This window comes from Vombatus ursinus, unplaced genomic scaffold, assembly GCF_900497805.2.
Source record: "Vombatus ursinus unplaced genomic scaffold, bare-nosed wombat genome assembly UNPS02014809.1, whole genome shotgun sequence".
Classification (NCBI taxonomy): Eukaryota; Metazoa; Chordata; class Mammalia; order Diprotodontia; family Vombatidae; genus Vombatus; species Vombatus ursinus.
In genome coordinates, this window is record NW_020954587.1 from 21,232,608 (window position 1) to 21,255,244 (window position 22,637).

At 36.7% G+C, this 22,637-nt stretch overlaps 1 protein-coding gene across 3 annotated transcripts in view; it reads left to right on the forward strand.

Annotated features, from left to right (window-relative positions):
- The first annotated feature begins 3,139 nt into the window (after nucleotides 1-3,139).
- Nucleotides 3,140-22,637, forward strand: part of DOP1B (DOP1 leucine zipper like protein B) — a 148,177-nt gene continuing 128,679 nt past the window's right edge. Inside the window, exons 1-2 of one of the 3 annotated variants that reach the window (XM_027875480.1) lie at nucleotides 3,140-3,728; nucleotides 7,266-7,430. In XM_027875480.1, the coding sequence (XP_027731281.1) occupies nucleotides 7,293-7,430 (138 nt within the window). In that variant the 5' untranslated portion in view covers nucleotides 3,140-3,728; nucleotides 7,266-7,292. Of the gene's footprint in view, nucleotides 3,729-4,652; nucleotides 4,716-7,265; nucleotides 7,431-22,637 lie in introns of those variants that run through there. The other 2 variants (XM_027875482.1, XM_027875481.1) reach the window with 2 other exon arrangements.

The following is a 22,637-nucleotide window of genomic DNA, read 5'->3' on the forward strand; positions in this document are numbered from 1 at the left end:
CCATTGGGTATGAGATAACTCAGCTTAAGAGATCTCAGCTAAGGGGAAAGTCCCTGAAGTCTCTAATACAGCAAACTAGGGAAAGGGGCATGATAGAGGTTCCTGGCTCCCTATATATCAGCTTCTTCCCAGAATCTTCCTCTGTCTCCATGGACCTGAAGACAGATACACACACACATACATATATACACATATATGTATGTTGTATATACATATATGTATGTGTGTATATACATATATACACACACACAACATACATACATATGTACACCACACCCATATATATGTAGAGTATATATAGTACATATATACTCTGGAAAACTATGCACTTTTTATAATTAATAATTATTATTAATAGAAAATGCTATTTAATGGAAAATGTTCCATGCCCCACCCATCCCCACATACAACTTGCATAGGGGGGAAAATCTCTTCTCTCTTTAGGTTTCAGCTTCCTCTTTCTTAATCCCCGCTCCGTGCATCGATACTCAGACAAACTCACTTTAAATGGATACCTGGGTTTTTAATAACAGCTCCAAATCACATAGCAATTAAAGGAATACTGCCAAGAAGACAAATTTTTTCCCCCACCCCCAAGAACCATACTCCTCCTCTCAAGCGACAAGAAGGGAAACAGGAAGTGAATGGTTAAATAGGGAACTGGGAACAGCTTCCTTGCTCCAGGGAGTGAGCAGGGAAGGAAGTATTGAGACTTGGGTTGGTACCTCTCACCAACCCCCACGGTCTTCTAGTTCTTCCTGATCTCACCTGCACCCATATCTGCTCACCACCTCTGCTCTGCCCTACTTTTGCTCATGTCTCTTGAGCACTTCTGGTCTAGTCTGGCTTTTTCTTTGCTGCCCTCTGCTCCTCCCAGCTCACATTCCCACATATTCTACTAAGCAGGAAGGGATGCTGGCAAATATGGGTGGCAGCCAAATTGGATCTTCTGAGCAGTGCTCATTCTCCCTTCTCATTCTGTCTCCCACATACACACACTCTTCTCTACACTTCTCCATCTGACTGACATTTCTCTGGGCAACTTCAAAATCAAATGCCACAAAAACAAGGAGCTCTGGGTAATGACTGGTCTTCTACAGGAAGACTCTTCTGGTCAATCAAGTCTCCATGGTAATAAATCTACCAGGGCTATATAATTAACAAATATGAGTCTTTTATTAAGAGGAAAGAGCCAGGCTCTAAGGAAGAAGCAACTGATTGGCCTCACATGGAGGCTATTCCCGTGGATATACAAGTGCTGTCAGATAAGAGATCATACAAAAAGAGTCATAGGAAAAATAGAGGAATGAAGGTTGGTGACCCTTTGCTGAGGGATAATGAGGCAACTATCTGTCAATCTGGCAATAACAATAAAAGGCTTCTTTGTTCATGACAGAAACTTGTAAAATCTGGTTGCATTTACCTACTTCTGATGAATCACATGGATGCAAATGATAGTGCGTAAAAAAACCAACACATTGCCCATATATGAAAATGTATGCCGTCCACTGAAGTCAATGTTGATCAGCGTATTGACTCAATTTCCTATCGCTTTCAATGCTTTTCCCCCTCCCTTCACATTATTGTAGTCATTATGTAAATTGTTTCCTTGGTTCTGTAATTTTCTCTGCATCCGTTCATATAAGTCTTCCAAAGTTTCTTTTAATTCTTCATATTTATTGTGTTTGTGATGTAATGGATTGTGCTGTGATGCAATGGATTATTGTAACAATCCATTACATGCACATACCACAAACTCTTCAGCTTTTACCTAATTGATGGGTACTCACTTTGCTTCCAATTCTTTACTACTACAAAAAGTGCTGGTATATATTTGCACTGCTGCCTTCCCCTCTATTCTTGACCTCCTTAGGTAAAAGATTAATTATAGTTTACTGGCACTTTTGGAATAGTTATAAATTATGATCCAGAATGTTTGGCCCAATTCACAATGTCACCAAGAGAGCATTAACATACTTGCTTTCTCCAGTTTGTCCAAGATGTTAAAGTGCAAAGTTATGACACAACCAGTATACAAAATATTAACTTATAAGAAAACAAACAAATACAGTCGACAAAATAGCTTTAGGCTCCAGGGTAAGCCTTGAAATTTGAGGAAGTTCAATCATTAGAGTGATGTGTGACCGACATACTGTAGAGTGGGAAAAGGGAATTTTTCTCTCCTATGTTGTAAGTGGCAGCCTGTAGTGACCTACCTAGATGGTGTTACCCTAACCAACAGCTCTAGAGTTGATCTGTTTGAGAGAGTTTGAGGCATAATTGAGGGGAAAATGGTACATTCCAGACGGACACAGACACAGCAAGGCCTGAAGAGGGAGAAAACAGCTTCAAGGAAAGGACCTCTGGAAGCAGAGAAGAGCGCAAAGACCTGGCAATTCAGAGTAGAGCTATAGAGAGGTACAGATCCTGCAAACCTAGTTAGGCAATACAACCAGAAGTGCTGCACGCAATAGATGTGTGAATTTTCCACAAAAGAAAGGTTTTCCAGACACTGGAGTACCAGGAGTTATGAGTTATATTTATCACATATGTATCCTATAAGTGTGCCTCCGCTACCAACATACTCTAACTTTGAAACCAGTCTTCCTAGGCTGCAGTCTCCCATAAATACATACAATGTACTTTAGCTGGGGTTTTTTGTTTGTTTTGTCATCTTTGTAAATTCCTTTGCTTTGAGCTAATTGTGTCTATTGGGTTAATAGGAATCATCCTGGAGCTACATACAGTGTTAGGACTGTAGACCCACAGGGTTACTCCTAGAGCCTGAGAGTAGCAGTTACCCTTCTGGGTACCCAACCCAAATATGGAGAAGTAGTCTATATGTAGTGCTGCTATATTTTGCTCATTTTAGGATTCATCTTTTGGAAATGTTGAGGCAAATTATGGCAAGACATATGCAAGGTAAGGACGTCAAAGACAAAGGTGCCACCTGCGTTGCATCTAATAATTTTGGGAATAACATTGAACTTTACCTAAAACTTCGTTTATCCAAACGTGATTTTCTTATTGACAACAATCCAACATTTAAGTACCTTATCTCTACACTTCCACCCTCCCCCTTTGCTGCTGCTCTAGCGCCATTTGAGTTCTAAGATCCTCCAGAAGGAGGAGGAGCAGATGACAAGCAGGCTTGCCTTTGGGGTATGAAACCGGCTCTTCCGGTTACTTCCTTTGTGTGTAGCTTTGGCTTTTAATCTCCGCCCCAATGACAACAAATGACAGCCGTTCAGTACAGGAATAAAAAGAGCTTATTCTCTTTTCTTCTCCCGGCCATTCCACTTTCTCAGCTCCAAGGGGAGCAAACAGCACTAGCCACCTTCTTCGTCTCTCGCTCGAGGTACCCGCAGTAAATATCGCCTACAGCCGCAGTCTCACCTGGAAGGAAGAGAAAACGGGTAGGCAGCAATCAGCCGGTCACAGTACAGTACACTGCACAGTAGCTGCATAGGCGAGCGCCTCCTGCTACTCTTGGTACGTGCCCGCCCCTGCGTCCTGAGGACTTTCCCCATTGGATCGCTGGGGAATCTGTGTGAGCACAGTGGCGGAGCCTCGGAGCATGAAGAAATTGGATGACAGGCGGGGCGGTTTCCTTTCTCCTACAGTGCTGTTGGCAAACATTTTTGTAGCAACCCCCGGAGAAGTTGCGTGCTGTGAAGGTTGTTCAACACTCTCCAGGGCCTCATCCTCTTGTCAGGACCGTGACTTAGGTAGGCAGCCTTCCTATTGTTCGCTGCAGCGCAGTAGCTGGTTTGGTGTCCCCGCCTAGTTAGAAACTACCCTACGTAGCCTTTGGGATGAGGGTGGGGCACCTGCTTGGGGACCCATCCTTCTCCCACAGTGGGGCTGCAGTTGCGGTTCGTGGTCCGTTCCTGGCATGCTCGAGGTGCCTGAGGTAGTGGTGTTTCTGTCGTTGTCAAACCAAGGGTCCCTTTGCAGGAGGAAGCAGATAGGGAAGAATCCCTTCCGGCTTTTTCATTTTATTTAAATAGCGGAAGAAAGGGGGTGCTTTGAAAATATTTCCTTTTCTTAACTGTTGGAAAGATCAGCTGTTGCTAATCTCTGGGCCTCATAAGGCAAATTGTCCACCATCCCTTTATTTCAGGTGGCAGTGTTGCTCTCCAGGAATATTAAAGATGAGCGCTTAGTGCCTGGCACATAGTAGGCTCTTAATAAGTGTTGCGTGCCCACCTGGCAAGTAGAAGAGTAAGATTAAGTTGAGTGGCGGTGTGTTTGTGTGTTTGTGTTTGTGTGTGTTCATTCATGAGAGTAATCTATTGAAAAATAAACCCTTTGCCCAGGGAAGACCTAGATGTTTTAAGAGGTCTACTCCAGAACAGTGAGCTCTCTAAGGTTCTGTCCCTAAAGCATGTTCCTTGACTTTAATTTTTGCAGTATTTATGTCTCTATCCAACATGATATAATCTTCTGAGTAAAGGGATTGTGCAGGTGTTACATTTTTCGTTGTTCATTCATTTTCAGTCTTGTCTGATTCTTCGTGACCCCATTTGAGGTTTTCTTAGCAGAGATATTGGAGTGGTTTGACATTTCCTTCCCCAGCTTATTTTACAGGTGAATAAACTGAGGCAAACAGGGTCTGAGGACCTATCCATTGAGCCACCAAGCTGCCTAGGGTTACACTGTTATGAAAAATAAACCTCGGCTTAGAAAAAGACTTTTGCGTTATCTTATCTAAGGTAATGAAAAAATTTTTTTCTCCACCCCAAGCCATTTAAGTTGTGGCTGCTTATTTTAAAAAAAATTACTTTCAGCTAGTTTTGTTAGCACTTTAAAGGACCCAGGTTCAGGATACCCACACCCTTATTGTATATTTATTTGGTCAATCGATCAAGACATTTATTAAATACCTACTATTTGTCCTGAGGACACTGTTAGTCATGCAGTAATTTGAATTTTAATGTCAGAATCAGGGCTGAGAATTTTTTTTTTTTTAGCAAATGTGTTTGCGGAGGTGTTCTTTGCTAATTATTGGTAAGTGCTTTATAAATGTTAGTTGAATTGAATCGATATTTCTAAATTTCTATGTGAATGACTTAGAAATGATAATTTTCTATTACTTCATAGATATATGGCAATATGTAGTTTTTACCACATAAGAAAGCTATAGGACTGCTTTGATGAAGTGAAACAACTAGAGTAGTTCTTTATGGCCAGAACAATCAACCAGTTAACTAATTAACTTTAAAATAATATAGCCAGAAATAAATTTACATTAAAAAGAACTGTTAATGGTAGGAACTTTGGGGAATTTTTCTTTTCAATTGTGAGGTAGGTGTAACTGATTTAAATATCATCTTCATACTTGATGGCACACTTACTGACTGCTTGGTCTCATCCACCAAACTTCTAATCTCATTCAAAAAGTTAGTTTGTGAAGTACTTACAGCTTAATCATTTCTTTTAACATTTTTATCTTTCAGTTAGTTATCAATGCAGAAGTTGAATATAACTGACTGATCTGTTTCTGAAATTACCACTGACATGCTGTGCTCATCTCTGCCCCTCCCAGCCTTTCCTGGTTTGAGCTTGTCTTGCTAAATAGTACTTTAAAAAATATATATATATATAGCTGTATAGCCAGTTCAGTTGCTTCAAAACCACTGCTTTCTCAATGGCTATTGTCCACACTTTCCACAAGCATACTTTTCTCCTCACCATACTAATTTATTTCTGCTGACTTTTTTTCTTCTCAATTTCTCTAATTCAGTTCAGTCACCATTCAAATAAGAGCACTGTAGCCTATCATGACTTCACAGAGCCAATTTACTACTTCTGATGTCTCTAAATGTTTTTGGCCCTGATTAGATCCTTTTGATGTCAGTAAAGATTTTGCTACAACCTACTGGATGACCTGTTCCATCTGCCTGACCCTCTCCATAAGCAGTTGCTTAGGATCTATAAACCACTTCCATCAGTTTTGCTAGTTATATTAGTTACCCATCATTGCCATATTTTGGTTACTCTGGGCTATAGCCAAGAAATATAGCACATTGCCTCACTTAGTGTTTTACCTGTAGGAAATGATTGGCTTAAATCAAGTGAGGGGGGTGTGTGTGTGTGTTTGTGTTTAAAGCAGCTGGAATAGTTAGATATCCTTAGGTGCTTAAGAAAATTATATAGGATTGGGTAGAGGGATCAAAGGAACAAAATATAATACTTTTTAAGGACTAGAAGAATAGTCCTTAGTAGAATTTTTGAGAATAATTTGGTATTTGAAAAGGTTATTCCTCTAAATCAAGGATTAAAAACCTAGGCTAGAATGAATATACAGGCCCATACAAAAAATGGATGTTGTTAAAGAATAATTATCAGTGCAACATCATAAATATAAGTTATCAAAAATTACCTATTGACAATCTGGGGAGAAGAATGATAATGTTTCATTTATTGGTGGCATTAAGATCAGGCCCACTAGAGCTATGACTTTCTTTATATACTACTCTTGTCATTCTGTAGGCTCTAAAAAGATTATAGAAACTCAATGGAGAAAGGATGTATGGGAAGTCATTTTAAAGACACAGAAAAAAGAAAGAATAGCATGAGAAGGTACCTGGATCCTAGAAATATAAAAATGAGAAATTTGTAGGTTAGAGACATTGTTGGCATATTTCAAGTAACTGTTGGTTTATTGAATATTATGTAGTTAAGCTTTCCGTTCCCCTTTGGATCCTTTTTTTTAAAAAATAGCTTTTATGCCTTTTTGATTTCAAAATGCTGAGAATGTTCAAAGTTTGTTTTTTTTTCTCAGAAAATAGATTGAGCATTAAATATTGCTCTCAATCTCTAGTCATATCATTATGTCAAGAATCTGTGATTTTATCCACCTGCGTAAATTGAAAGTCCTCTGCTGATTATTAGCTAAATCTTAGAGCATTGTTTCCCACTATAAAACTTAAATTGCTAAATATAAGGTCAACAACAGGCAGACCTATTTTTAAATCTGGTTTTTTTTGCTTTGCAGGGACAATTGAAAAATGTTCATTTCATATTGCTAGCTTGCCATAATGCCCCATTGGTGACATTGCCAAGTTACCCAAAATAGATCATTCTGTTAATAAAATAATTTTAAGTATAAGCAAAATTTTCTGCAAAATGGTGTTTATGGATATAATTTTTATATGGTGATATGTTTTATAGAGGGTGATGTTTTATAGAGTTTATCTGTTCCATCAGATATATAATATGTACACATTTGTTTCTATTTTGTTCTTTTCTGTTGGCTTCAGGTTCCTCTCCTACTGTGAGAATGTAAAATGGATCCAGAAGAACAAGAGCTGTTGGGTGATTACAGATACAAAAATTATTCTTCAGTGATTGAAAAAGCTTTAAGAAATTTTGAATCATCAAGTGAATGGGCAGATCTAATCTCTTCACTTGGTAGACTCAATAAGGTATTTGAGGAGTATATTTAATTAGATTAAGGGGGAATGACACAAATCTTTTTAAAGTGACCACAATTAAGTTTCTTTTTATCATATGTAAATTCACACTCTATCTAGTATAAACTGTAATGCTGAGCAGAAAATACATTTTTTTTTAATTGTTTTTAACTTGGAATAACATTCATTCTTTTGACTAATTGTTTTTTGGTCTACTACCTCCTTGTCACTTGAAGTAACACAATATCTTCAAAGGTTTTGCAAGTAAAGCAGGTTCTGGAAAAGCTTTTAGTATGGGCCTGGTACAGACTGTACATTTTATCTTCCAAAAGACCTTTGTGGGAGAGAGTTGTATGGTATGACTGTATGGGCCATGAGATAAACCTTTGGATGTTCCTACTCTCATGTGTCTGATTCTTTCAGGGGCTTCTCACTACAAGGCAAAACTAGAATAGGGGAAAGGCAAGAAAGGCAGCAGGATAGCAAATAAAATAGAGCCCCTTATGAGGAGCATTTTAAAATATTACTAAAATGCACTTATTTTAATGCCATGCAGTTTTACTTTCCACCTCTTGTAGACATTGTGATAAGATTTGGATGTTTTTCTATTTTGTCTATTTCATTGTTTTCAGTTTTTTGGCACATGATTGGGTGAGACAGTTTAATATCATTTCATCTCTATTCATTGTGAATTTTTCTTCTTTTTGAGCTAAATAATTTGGTTTTCTCTTGTTCTCTTTAAAAAATAAACTAGCCGGTGTTTTATCAATTTTTAGTCTTAAAAAGCATAGCTCTTTTGTTTATAAGTTCAGAATTTTTGTTGTCCACTTTGTGGATCTACCATTTTGATGTTTTCAAAGTTTATTTTGTGCTTGTTTTGGGTTGATTAATTTGTTGGTCTTTTAGGTTGTTGTTTTTTTTTAAATCATGCTCAGTAATTCCCTTTAAAAAAATATGTCTGGGAATATGCATTTTTTCAAGTACTATTTTGGTTACATGTATTTTCTGTCACTGTTACTTATTTTATTATATTGTTTATATAATTTGTTTTTTGACCCATTCATTATTTAAGATCTCATTACTTACTTTTCATTTAAGTCTATCTGTTTTTTCTCAATTTCCGTTTTGATTACAGTTTTATTGTATCATGGTCTGTAAAAGATCTGTTTCTTTCCCCAGATATGAGTTTTTTGCAATATGATTTTTTAACATTCTAAATGATGTTGAAGAATAAATACAAGATTCTCATTTAAGATTCTCATTCTAATTACCATTGGTCTATCAAATTTACTTTTTCTAACATTTATTTAGTCTCACAATTTCCTTCTTTGATATGCTCTCTGAAATAGACATTAAGATACAATGACTTTTGCATTTCCATTTAGATATTACACCATTTGTCCCATGTATAGAGGATATATTTAATATTAATATTGTTTCAAGGTAGCATGGAGTAGTAGGTAGAGAGCCAGCCTCAGAATCATGAAGACCTGGGTACAAGTCTAGCCTCTAACACATATTGGTTATTTATTATGTTTATAATGGTGTTTCCCAGTCTGTCTCACTTCATAGTGCCTATTTTTTCTTGGGAGTTGGGAAGGTGCTGTGCATCTGTGCTCATACTAAGTGCTTAATAAATATTTTGTTGACTGCCTGACTGACTGAAGAAGTTGGTTGGGGCCATCCTAAGGACTACCCTTTGGGATAGGCCTATGGCGCCGATCTGAGTCTGTGTCTTAGCTACTTTTTGCATGACATCTACTTTGACCTTTTGCTAGAGACTTCTTGTTGGTCTTGGTGTGCCCTGGGCCTGTGATAGAAGGAAGAGTGTTAAAGCCATTGAGAAGAAAAAACTTGCCGTTCAGTGGACTTTATATTTTTCTGGGGGAAATACATTAAATTCTGAATTCATACACCAAAAAAAAAAGAGAACTATTTTCATAAAGGGTAGAATACAGAAAGAGGATTTAACATAAATCTGACTCCATTTCATACTGCTTGCTTTGTTAAAAAAAAAAAAAATACATCCTACACATTACTTTAAAACTGCCCTGCTTATCTGTGCTTCCTTATGAACTTCCAACCATTCTGTTCTCCTATACTTTTTCTTCTGTTTTTTCCCTTGTACTCTTTTTAGGAGTCTGTTTAGGTAGTCAGTTAATAAACATCTTTTACGGTCTATAATATGCCTACACTGTGCTTAGTGACGAGAATACAAAAAGAGGCAAAAAAACAGTACCTGCCCTCAAGAACCTCACCATCTAACAGGGGAGACAAGCAAATAAACTGTACAAACAAGCTATGTGGTAAATAAATAGGAAATAATTGAGAGGGGAGACACTAGAATTAAGATGGGTTAGGAAAGACTTCATGTAAGATGAGATTTTAGTTGGAATTTAAAGAAAGCTAGGGAAGCCAGTAGGTAAAGTTGAGTAGACAGAACATAACAGGCATTGGGGACAACCAGAGAAAATGCCTAGAGTCAAAAAATGAAGGGAATCCAAAGGAGGATAGTGTTTCTTTCTTAGCTTGCTCTTCTTTTCCATTTTTTTGCTTTACTGCTCTCATTTAATTTTTAAAATCCTTTTTTAGCTCTTTTTCAAACCGTTGCTTTAATTCTTCTAGGAATTATTTTTGGACTTTTGTTCAGGTTGCATTTTTCTTTGAAGATTTGCTTGCAGATATTTTCAAGTCATTCTCTTCTATGTTTGTGTCTTGAGCTTCCTTGTTACTGTAGTAGCTCTTTATGATGGGATTTTTGTTTGTTTACTCATTCTTCCAGCCTACTTCTTAACTTTGGACTTTAAGTTAGAGCTAAGCTCTGCCCACTTTTAGGGGATGATGTCTGGCATGAGCTTTTGTGTTCTTTCATCCTTCTTCTGTTTTCACAGTTCAATCTGATAGCTATAAGCTTTTAGCATTCCCGAAGTGTGTGATCCAGAGAGAGGTGTGTTCACTGCCCTCGATCTGAGCTCTGCAAGTTTCTGACCCAGGTTTGACTCTCTTGACTTGTGCTTGCTTAGAATTTCTATAGACTTCTGCTGGACTTGGTCACTGTTAGCCCACTTGGAGGTTCTATGGGTTCAGAGCAACTGAACTGCTGGTTTCCCTTTAGTTTGAGGCTTGTACCCTGATTATTCCACTTCAGGCTTACCTTCTGGGCTAAAGGCTAGAAGTGAGTCACCATTTTCCTCCTGGGATCAGAGCCAGACAGCTATTGTTTGTTTAAAATACTTGTTCCTTGCTCAGTACATAGCTAGTACTCTGTAGTACTAGCTAGTACACTCACTACTGATTCTCTCCACGCCGGATCTATGGCCTGGAACTGGAGAATGGACAACAGAGTTGCCGGGTAGCAAGTGTTCCTGTATCCAGTGCTCCCCCTGGGAGCCCCCAGAATCTCTTTCTGCCCTGGTGCTTCCTACACTGGGGCCCTGTCTCAGCCTTCTTTCTGTCCCTGTGTGCTGCAATGCTTCCTGTCCCTGGGGGTACCCCTGGCCAGACTTTATTCCCAGTGACTCTAGACCACTCTCTCGACCTTCATCAGCTGTCCTGGGATGGAAAAATAACTCACTGAGATTTTTCTTGGCTTTCCTGATAAAAATTCTGTCTGGCACATTTTCTAAATCATTGAAGAGGAAGAATAGTGGGAAGCTACACTCACTGCTTCTTCTTTTTGAACCCACCTCTGAGACCAATGATTTTTAAAATATATCTCTGATCTGTTTTCAGGTTGTTGGGTTTAGGGTTTTTTTGAGAGTGGGTAGTTACATTTTTTCTTTCTTTCTTTTCAATCTTTGGATTACACATTTCTTGATGTTCCATGGAGGTGATGATTCCTGAATAGTCTATTCTGTTTTTCAGGGAGTCTATTACTTACTGAGGTTGTATTCTAAGCTATTTTTTTCTTTAATTCTTTCCTCCAGAGGTTTTTGTTTTTAATTTAATTTCATTTTTTATCTCTTGATTAATTTTTTTTCTAGGTATTCTTGTAGACTTTGTAGAAAATCTATTTTTTCCTTTGAGTTTCTGCTTGCAGTTGTTCCATTTCTACTCATTCCTTTTTTGAAGCTTAACAGTGCTACAATCATTTTCATATTGGTTGATGTTTTCTTTGATTTATTCATCTCCTGCGCTGGGGCTTTGGTGTAGGGATAAGATCAGCTCCCTGCTATGCCTTTGGGTGGAGTGGTCTGCTGTATTTCGTCTTGCCTTGGGGCCCTCCATTCTTATGTTGAGCTCCATCTCCTGGGGGTTAGGACTTACTAGATCTTTGAGATTTAAAGACTGGATCTTCAAGGCCTTCTATTGGCTCTCTGGATGGAGTTTTAGGGGCTTTGGAGCCCCTTGGTTTAGGATAGCTCATTGTCACCAATACTCTGATCTGATTGGCAGCTGTTCCTGGTGACTTTGAAGATCTACTCTCTGGATTTCTGCGCTATATGATGGCTTTCTCAGAGGAGGCCTTTGTTCTTGCTATCTTGGTATACATAATCTTGTAGGCTATCAGTGTCTCTGTTTGCAGTGGAAAGCTTTTAGCTTGTTTGCCTAGGGTAGTTCTGGCCTTTCCTGTGGGCCCCCTTTACTTATCCTCTATGGTTTTATGACTATCTTATTGTTTAGTACAGGTTGGAAGAAGTTGCTTACTGTAGTTTTTCATTGGATTTCTTGACCATTATTTAGTCTGGTGCAGTTTTAAGGTTTTGGCAGGAGTATGTGGGAGCTGCCCTGTCTATGCCTATTCATGTTGGCCAGAAGTCCTAGAAACTGATTTTGAGGTGCTTCCCATAGAGCCAGTATCCTCCCCAGGTCACAGGAAGGCACTAACTTTAGTTTTCTTCCAGTGGTTCTGAAAGGTTTTGATATGTTGAGTCATTTTTTCTAACAGAACATCACCTTGCTAATACCTTTACCAGCTCCATGCTCTGGATTTTCTGCTTTTATTCTTTGTTAAACCCCCAAAATCTCATTGTGTAGTGTAGCTACATGTTGACTTTTAAGTTTTGTGTGTGGATGGTAATAAAGGTCAAAATGTCCACAAATTTCCCAATTCCATACCAAATACCTGACATCTTTGAGATTATCAGACACTAGATTACTGTGCTCATTGCTTCTGTATATTGTGTATCTAATCTATTCCATTGATCATCCACTCTATTTCTTAACCAGTATCAAATGTTTGATGATTACTACTTTGTAATATAGATTTAAATCTGGTACTGGTTGGTCCCCTTCCTTCACATTTTTTGGTCATTAATTCCCTTAACATTCTTGACCTTTTTTTTCTCCAGATGAATTTTATTATTATTTTTTCTAGCTCTATAAAGTAATTTTTGGTAGTTTGATTGGTATGGCACTGAATAGTTAAATTAATTTAAATAGTATTGTCATTTTCATTTTACTGTCTCAGCCTATTCGTGAGAAATGAATATTCGTGTCAAGAGTGTTTTGTAATTATGTCCTATGTGTGTCTTAGCAGGTAGAGTTCCAAGTATTTTATACTGTCTGCAGTTATTTTAAATGAAATTTCCCTTTTTATCTTCTCTTGTTGGGTTTTATTGATAATATTTAGAAATACTGATGATTAATGTGGGTTTGTTTTATATCCTTCAACTTTACTAAAGTTAATTGTTTCAACTACTTTTTAAATAGACTTTCTGGTGTTCTCTGAGTATGCTAACACATCTGCAGAAAATTCCTCATTGCCTATTTTTATTCTTTCAATTTCTTTTTGTCTTATTGCTATGGCTAGCATTTCTAGTACAATATTAAATAGTAATGATGATAATGGAAATCCTTCCTTCTATATATATATTTGTAATGAGTTTTGTTTTTCCTGCTTCCTTAGTGGGTAGGGTAGAGAGAGGTGTTGGAAGGGGAGAATTTGGAACTGAAAATAAAAATAAATTTGAATTTTTTAAAGTTATCTATTTTATTTTCCTTTCTTCTGTAATCTTCATTTATTCAAGAACAAGATTCTCTTTTAATTTGTTTATGATATGGAACTTTGATATCAAAGTTAGATATCCACTTGGAGTTTATTTTATTTTGGTAAATGGTGTGAGTTTTTATTTAAGCTTAATTTGTTAGTCTGCTTTCTAGCTTCCCTAGCTGTGTGTGTGTGTGTGTGTGTGTGTGTGTGTGTGTAATAGTGGCCTTTTACTCCTCTAGTTGAGGTCTTTGGTTTTATTATATACTAAGGTACTGTGTTTAATTGATTTTGGATTATGTGTAGCCAATATTTTCCATTAATCAACTTTTCTATTTATAACCACCATATAGTTTTTAAAAATATTTCATATAGAAGCTTAACTGATATAAATCAGTTGCCATAACAATGCAACCAGAAAAGCACCTTGGTCAGCAAACACTTGACTTATTTGTGGAGAGGAGAAAGATAAGCAAAGGCAACCAGTTTAGTCTATAAATTCATTGGTAAAATTTTACAAAAAAGAATGAAAATTATGAGAAAACTATGCTTTATAAAGCAGAGAGAAGCAGTGAAGGGTAAACACTTTTTTTTTATTTTGGTGAAAGACCCAACTACGCAAAATCACCCCCAAGGAAATCTAGGGATAAAAATGGATATAGATCAACAAACAGGTAAAAAATGGAAAACATCAGCAAAAATACCCAAATTATAACATGACAGCTTGATACAGTTTTGATGATTAATATTTTGTAGTAAAGTAGAGATCTGCTACTGCTAGGCCCTGTTCCCCCCTTTTTTTTTTAATTTCATTTATGGTTCTTGACCTTTTGTTTCTCCTGATGAATTTTGTCCCAGTATTTTTCTATTTCTATATTTTTAAATCCTCTAGTAGATTAATTGTCACAGCACTGGATTTCTAAATTAATTTTGTTACTGTCAGTTTTATTACATTAGCATAATCCTACCATAAAAAGTTAATTCCTATCCAATTGTTTAAATCTTCCTTTTTTCTGTAAAGAATATTCTGTAGTTGTATTTATCTAAGTCCTCTGTGTGTCTTCTTGGTTAGTACAGTTCCAAATTATTTATACATTTTATAGTTATTTGAAATGGTATTTTTAATCTCTTTCTGCCAGGTTTTGTTTGTAATGTGGAAATGCTGATAATTTTTGCGGACACACATATTTTCTTGATATCTTAGGGTACCTCTGTGTTTCATAGTATGTCTGACTTTGCTAACAGTTTCTGATGATAAACTTCAGTTGTGGGTGGAGTGAAGGTGGGAGAGCCAAAATGGCAGAGTAGCAGGAAGAAATAAAGCTGAGCTGTACTCCCCAACTCTCCCTACGTACCTAGGAAATATAGCAGACTGCATCCTGACCAGAAAATTCAAGGGAAAAAAATCACAGTCAGTCAGCTTTCAGGATAGTTCGGCAAAGGGAGACAGACAGAAAGATCTGCAGGCACAGGGGACTTTCTAGACAGTGCAAAGCTTTCTAGAGTAGGGAAAGGCTGTTCACCAGGGCAAATAGAGGTCACAGATCAAGCATAGAAGGGCTTGACTTTGTGTAGGCTACACAGAAACAGGTGTCAACTGACAGGTCTGTCACTCACTACCCAGTTTCATTTATAAACTTTTTTGTTGTCTAACTATTGCAGTGTTTGTGGATGTTTATTAATTTCTTAATAAAAAATATAATTAAAAAGTGGAAATCTAGGAATTCTAAGATGTGGAGGTGAAGAGCACATGCATTCCAGACACAGTGCATACCCTATGTATGCAAAGAAATAGGAAATGGAATTGTACATATGAGAAACAGCAAGTAGGCCAATTTGACTGAATCTATAAGTTCAGAGTAAAAGGGAAGAGTGTAATAAAATTGGACAAGTAGACTGGAACCAGAAGGTAAGGGTTTTAAAAGACAAACTGAGTTTATATTTGATCCTAGAGGCAATAGGAAACCACTGAAGCTTTTTGTACAAACAAATTATAGTACATAATTAATAATAACTGAGGAAACAAGCTGAGTTATATGATTTGTTAGCAAAACAACCATAATAAACTGTTCAGTGGACTCATAATCAGTCCAAAGACCCTGAATACAGAGTGAGACAGATTTTTATGTATTAAAAACAATCAAATAAGACCAATTAATTAAAAGAAAACAACCACAATACAAACCAGGATATAAAATTAGGTAATCTGATTTCTAGTTGGAAGAAAGATTAGAGGCTTTCCAAGTTTGGGCTGGAGGGGTGGAGCTTTGGTCCAGCTGGGAAGGGGATGAGTTGGTTTCAAGGGTCCTTCTTTTCCCAGAACTGAGAAATGAGTTGATTGGATTCACCTGCATTTATGAAAGGATAGATGGCTTATGCCATCTAGTTTCCCATGGATGATTTGCAGAAAAACAGCAAGATGAAGGATATGTGGCAGCACAAGATGGAGTCAGTGTTCATGAGATAGAATCTATTTGGTTCTCTTGATTCCCATACCAAAGCAACTCCATTTTTAAACTGGTTTTCACTTTATTTTGCATCTGTGATGGGCTAGAAAAGGGAGAGACTAGAAAGCAAGGAGATCAGTTAGGAGGCTTTGGCAAAAGGTGATATTAGAGCCTGAATTAGGGTAGGTGTGGTATGAATGGGGAGAAGGGAACAGATAGGAGAGCTGTTGTGAACATAGATTTGGCAGTTAATTAAATATGGAATTGAGGAAGAAAAAGGAATCAAGGATGACTCTGAGGTTGCCAGCCTGGGGTGACTAGAAGAATTTCTTCAACGGAATTAGGCAAGTTAGGAAAAGGGCTAGATTTTAAGGGGAATGATAGTGAGTTCTATTTTGGATGTACTGAGTTTAAGATGCCATTTCAGACTCCATTCCATTTCCTGGTTGTTTTTTTGTGTTTTTGTTTTGTTTTGTTTTGTTTTCTGTGTTTTTTTGTTTGTTTGTTTTGCATAGGCTGTCTCTTAAAATGCATGATCTCCTCACCTCCACATCTTCAAATTCTTTTTTTTATTGTTATGAAATGAATGAATACCAATAAAAAGATAGTTGGTGAGGTGGGAAAGAAGCTCAGGAAAGAGACTAGAGTAGGTTATATACATCTACAAGTCAGATTGGGCTTGGAGAACTTTGAGGTATGGTCCCTAAGAATTATTTATGTTTTGTTTTCTTCATTTAAAAAATAATTTTATTTATATATTTTGTTTTTATATCACTTACATTTCCCCATATATAATTCCCCCTCCCCTTTCTCAGAGAGCTATCCCATATAATAAAGACTTTTTAAAGACAAAAATAGAAAGAAGAGAAAACAATCAGCAAAATTGATTTTTAAAAAATCACCTAACAATGTGCATTCTTCTGTGGCTCCTTCATCTCTATAAAGTAGTGGGGGAGGTGTCTTTTCATATTTATTTTTTGAAATATTAAATGAGACAATAAATGACATAATATGTGTAAAGCGCTTTGCAAACCTTAAAGCACGATATGAATGTTAGCTATTAATATTATTACTAGGGGCCAAATTTAGTCTTTGTAATTTTGTAGCATTCTTTTTTTGGTTGTGGTTTTTTCCATTTATATTGTTGTAGTTATTATATAAATTGTTTTCTTGGCTTTGCTTACTTCACTTTAGCATCAATTCATGCAAGTTTTCCCATGATTCTCTGTAGTGATTATATTTGTTGTCTCTTACAGCTCAATAATAGTCCATTATATCCATAGACCAGAATTTGTTTAGTCATTCCCTAATCGATGGGCAACTACTTAGTTTCCTGTTCTTTGCTACCACAAAAAGTGCTGCTATAAATATTCTGCTGTAAAAGGAGCCTTTTTATTTTTAATCAATATCTCTTTGTGGGAAATGCCTAGCAATGGCATTACTTCTTATATTTATAATTTTGTAATCCCAACTACCTAAAGAAAATTTAACACTCCTCCAATTTAATCATTTTAAAGTGCTTAAACACAAAATACTTAAGAGATCACAACTAAAACAAGTTTGGGGATCACTGGTATAAAGGTTAACTGAGGATACTATCTGGGGCATCTGACTTCTGCTATTGTCCTCCAGAACAGTGAGTCTCAAATTTCCAGTCTGAGGACCACTTAAATGAGTCAGAGGACTCTGGGAATCATATACCTCTACCTCATCTTAAAAAAAAAAAAGCCTCACAAAGAGTAACGGAAAGATTTTATTCTTGTTTCCTGAGACTAGTGAGATAACAAATACATTATTGATTTATGTTAGAAAACTACATATATCATCATGGGGTTTTTTTGGGGGAGAGGGAACTATTTTTTATATTTTAATTTTAAAAAAATTTAGCCTCCTTTTTTAAAATTTTGAGTTCCAAATTCTTTCCTTCTCTTCAGGCTCTCCCCCTCCCATTGACTAGGAAAGGACCACACTTTGAGAATCACTGTTCACACTGCAGCATTTCTAAAAGTCAGTCAATAAGCATTAATTAAATGTCTGCTAATTCTTTTACAAAGAACATTCCAGGAATATGAAAAACACTGTATTTATCCCATGTGGAATGAAAAAAAAAAGACCTCTGCCCCCAAGCTGTGATGACTTCAAAACTGAGCCAAGGAATAGTTTCCTTTTCTCCCAGCTAAGATCCTTTCTGTCCTACTAAGAGGTCTTTCAACAAAATTCAGTATCATTAAGAGATTCTTCATTGCAATGAAGATAGTATGGTGACTTTTATCTCCATTTTTTTTTCTCTTTCTCTATGTCTCCTTCTGACAGGACTTCCCTTCTCTTGGCTTATTCAATAGCGCAAAAAACTGACCTGGCTTTTTTGGGGGTGAGAGGGTGATAGTGGTGGGGGAAGCCTTAGGAGTCCTTGCAGACACCTCAGGACTGTGGAAGGATAGTTGAAGAACATGTAATCTAGGGTATTCAGATACAAGTCCAAAGTAAACCCTTTCCAAGGGGCTAAGATGCAGATGAGCAGTCATAAAGACCAGGGCTCAAATCATGATTCTAACACTTACTAGCTAATGTCCAACCTCTCCGTACTTAATGCAATGGGGCAGGTAGGTGGCATAGTGGGTAGAGTGCTGGCCGAGAAGTCAGTAGACCTAAGTTCAAATCCAGCCTCATATGCTTTACCAGCTTTGTGACTCTGGGCAAGTCACTGAACCCTGATTGCTTCCCCAAAAAATACTTAATGTATCTCTAAAACCATCAGTTACAAATGAGTTAGTGACATGTATCATCAGCATTGGTGGAGGAAATTTCTACCTTAGGAGTTCCCTACAATAATGAAATCACTTATCAGAACTGTCCTCAATTCAGTTTCCCTAAAAAGAAAGAAAAAACAAAGATCATCAGAGTCCTGAGCAAGTTAGCTGATAAATATTTTTTAAGGAAATCCCTTATATGAAAGCAATGCCATTGGATTTAACAGTTTAAGAAAAAGTATATTGAAAAGAACCATAACTATAATAGACACTTTGGCATATTGGATATTCCCAAGGGTCTTAGTGAAATGTTGACCTTTAATGCCTTAAAATTGCACTAAGACTTTTGGAACACCCTGTATACCTAAACAAAAGTACTTGTTGATTTTTTTTTTTTTTTGCCCTGTTTGCTTTTCAGGAAACAGAGACATATGGAAAGTGTCATAAAGACATCATAAAGACAAACTGTATGTGATGTGGCCCCAACAATACTAGATGATAAAATTGTAGATTTAGGACTGTCAGAGACCTTAGAGATTATCTAGTTTACAGATTGAGTTTACAGATCAGGAAAAAGAGGAACAAGATAAAAGGGATCCTGAGGTCCCGCTTTACACAAGACAGAAAGAATGTAGTTAAAAAGCTGACTGATATAGTAGAAAAGAGCACTGGGTTTAAATTCCAACACAAGATAAAGTAGTAGAGAGAGTTCTAGATTTGGAGTCAAGAAGACCTGAGTTCACATCCCTTGTCTGATGCTAGCTACATGATCAATGGTAAATCGTCTAACTTCTCTGGGCTTCGGTTTTTTCATTTTTAAAATGTGAATAATACCTGCATTATTTACTTCAGAGTGTTGTTATGAGGATCAAATGAGGTAATTATGTAAAGTGCTTTGAAAACTTTAAAGTGCTATGTAAATTTAGTTATCATTATTATTATTATTATTATTATTATTATTATTATTACTGCCTATGTGGCCTTGGGCAAACTATTTGATCTCCCTGGGAATCATCTGTAAAATGAGGGTTGGACCAGCTGATCCTCAAAGTTACTTCAAGTTCTAAATCCTAAGATCTTGGCAAGCTAGGCAACAAAGCACAAAATAGGTAAGTTAATATATACAGATATAATTATTAAAAATGTAGAAACTTTCAACTTTTCATTAGAGGTTTTTAGATTATTTTTAACATTTAATACCTGCAAAACTTTTTGACTGCCTATAGAATGGTAGAACATTTAAAGTCACAACATTGTGAGTTATTTATTTAGTGAATGATATACAATAAAATTTTAATCTAAAACTGAGTAGTCGATGGAGTACTAGAGTTAAAGTTGTGAAGAGCAGATTGCCCTCTCTCGGCTGACTCGGTTTCCTGACCTATAAAATGAGAGGTTAGACTCACTGACTTTTAAGGTCTCTTCTAGTTCTTAATTTATGATCCTATAATTTTCCTATCATCCATTGTGCTTCCGGGATGGCTTCTTTTGCCGTTAGTAAGTATGTATGCAGACCATAAACTAATCATAATATTTACCCAAGCAAGGAACCTTACTAGTCTAAACCCCTCAGTTTACAGAAGACAGAACTGAAATGAATCACTAAGCAATTTGTTAAGCATTTGTCTTATGCCAGGGACCGTGCTAGGCACTGAGCATACAAGTACAGATAATGAAATAATCCCTACTCTCAAAGAATTTACATTCTTATAAGGAAGACAAGAAGTACATGTATAAGTATAGCATGAATATAAAGAGAAAAAATACAAATAAATACAAAGTACCTAGGAAGAGAGGGCATTAAACAGTTGGGAAGAATTGGGAAAGGCTGTGTAGAAGGTGGTGCTTAAGCTGCATCTTGAAAGAAAAATGAGAGCTCTGTGAAGGAAAAGTGAGGAGGAAGTAGGACGTTGCAGACATGGGGGCATGGCTTGTGCAGAGGCATGGAGATAGGGATGGAAGGTGTGCAATGGAAGCTTTAAGCTTTCACTGTTTAATAATAATAATCACCATTATTATGGTTATTGCTTGCATTTAAATCATGTTTTGGGGTTTATAAAGCACCTTGCATATTTCATCTTATTTAAGTTCACAGCAGCCCTGTGAGGTAGGACGCATTATGATCACCATTTTACAGATGAGGAAAATGAGGTTTAGAGGGTGTTTGAGGCAGGATTTGAAGTCTGATCTTTCAGATTCCAAGTCCAACACTCTTTCCACTGCACCACAGAGTTTGGTGTGATACATATGAATTTTTTTTAAAAAAGTATTTACTTAGAACATTCTGTCCTTTTTAAATTTTGAGTTACAGATTCTCTCCTTCCTTCTCACACTTCCCCCACCTGGTGAGAAGGCAAACAATATGGTAATGTCAATTATACATGTGAAATCATGCGAAATATCTATATATTAGCCATATTGCAAAAAAAAGAGCAAGAAAACTGTACTTTGCACTCAGTTCATCAGTTCTCTCTCAAGGTGAAGAGCATTTTTCCATCATGAGTCCTTTGGAATTACCTTGGATCACTGTATTGATTAGAATAGTCTTTCACAGTTGATCGTCATTACAACATTGCTGTTGCACTATGCACAATGATCTCTTGGTTCTCACTTCGCTTTGCATCAGTTCATATAGGTCTTGCCATGTTTTTTTTTTTTCCTGAAACCACCCACGTCGTCATTTTTTATAGCACAATAGTACTCCATCACAATCATATGCCAAAGTTTGTTCAACCATTCCCCAACTGATGAGCATCCCTTCAATTTCCAATTCTTTGCCACCACAAAAAGAGCTCTTATAAATGTTTTTATATGCACAACACATGTCCTTTTCCTTTTTTATTTTTTATCTTTTTTGGGTACCGACCTAGCAGTGGTATTGCTGGATTAAAGGGTATGCACAATTTTATAGCCCTTTGTGCATAGTTCTAGATTTTTTTTTTCCAGAATGGTTGGATCGGTTCACTAATGTACCAATTTCCCCTCATCCCCTCCAGCATTTGTCATTTCTGATAGATATCAAATGATATCTCAGAGTTGTTTTAATTTGACTCTCTCTAATCAATAGTGACTTGGAGCATTTTTATATGATTATAGATAACTTTGATTTCTTCTTCTGAAAACAGCCTATTCATATCTTTTGACCAATTATCAATTGGATAATGACTTGTATTTTTATAAATTTGACTCAGTAACCTGTATATTTGAGAAATGAGGTATTTATCAAAGAAACTTGCTGTAAAAATTTTTTATATTACTTCATTTTCTGTCTTACCTTTTAGCAAAATGTAGTTTCCCTGATTATCTCTCAATTAGGTTTATTTTTGCTTTTGTTTTGTCTGAGATCATGATTGCCACCCCTGCCCTCTTCACTTTGGCTGAAGCAAAAGAGACCCTGCTTCATCCCTTCATTTCAGAAAGTGTGTCTTTCTGTCTCAAGTGTACACAACATATTATCGGATTCTGGTTTCCAGTCCATTTTTGCTACCTGTTTCCATTTGATGGGTTAGTTCCTCACATTCTCAATTATGATTACTGTGTATTTACCTCCATCCCATTTTTCTTAAATTATCCTTCTCTCCCTCTTTTAATCCTGTCCCTCCTTAAAAGTCTGTCTTGCTTCTGACCACTACTTGCCCCAGTCTACCCCTTCCACTATAATTCCTCTTCCCCATGTTTCTTATTTTCTTTCTCCCTGTTGGGTGAGATAGATTTCTATACCCAACTGTGTTTTTTTTCTATATCTATATCTATATTCTTCCCTATTTGAACCAATTCTGATTATAGTGAGGGTCAAGCACTGACCACCTTCCCCCCCCTTTCCCCCCTCTACTGTAAAGTTCTTCCTTGTGTACCGCTTTTATGTGAGAAAATGTTCTCCATTCTATCTCTGCCTTCCCTTTTCTCCCAATGCATCCCTTTTTCTTATCCCTTAATTTTTTTTGGAGATCATGCTACCATAATCAACTCTCATCCCTGCCCTCAGTCTATGTAAACTCCTTTTAACTGCTCTAGTAATGATAAAGTTCTTAGGAGTTACAAGTATCATCTTCCCATATAGTAATGTAAACAGTTTAATTCCAATGAATCTCTT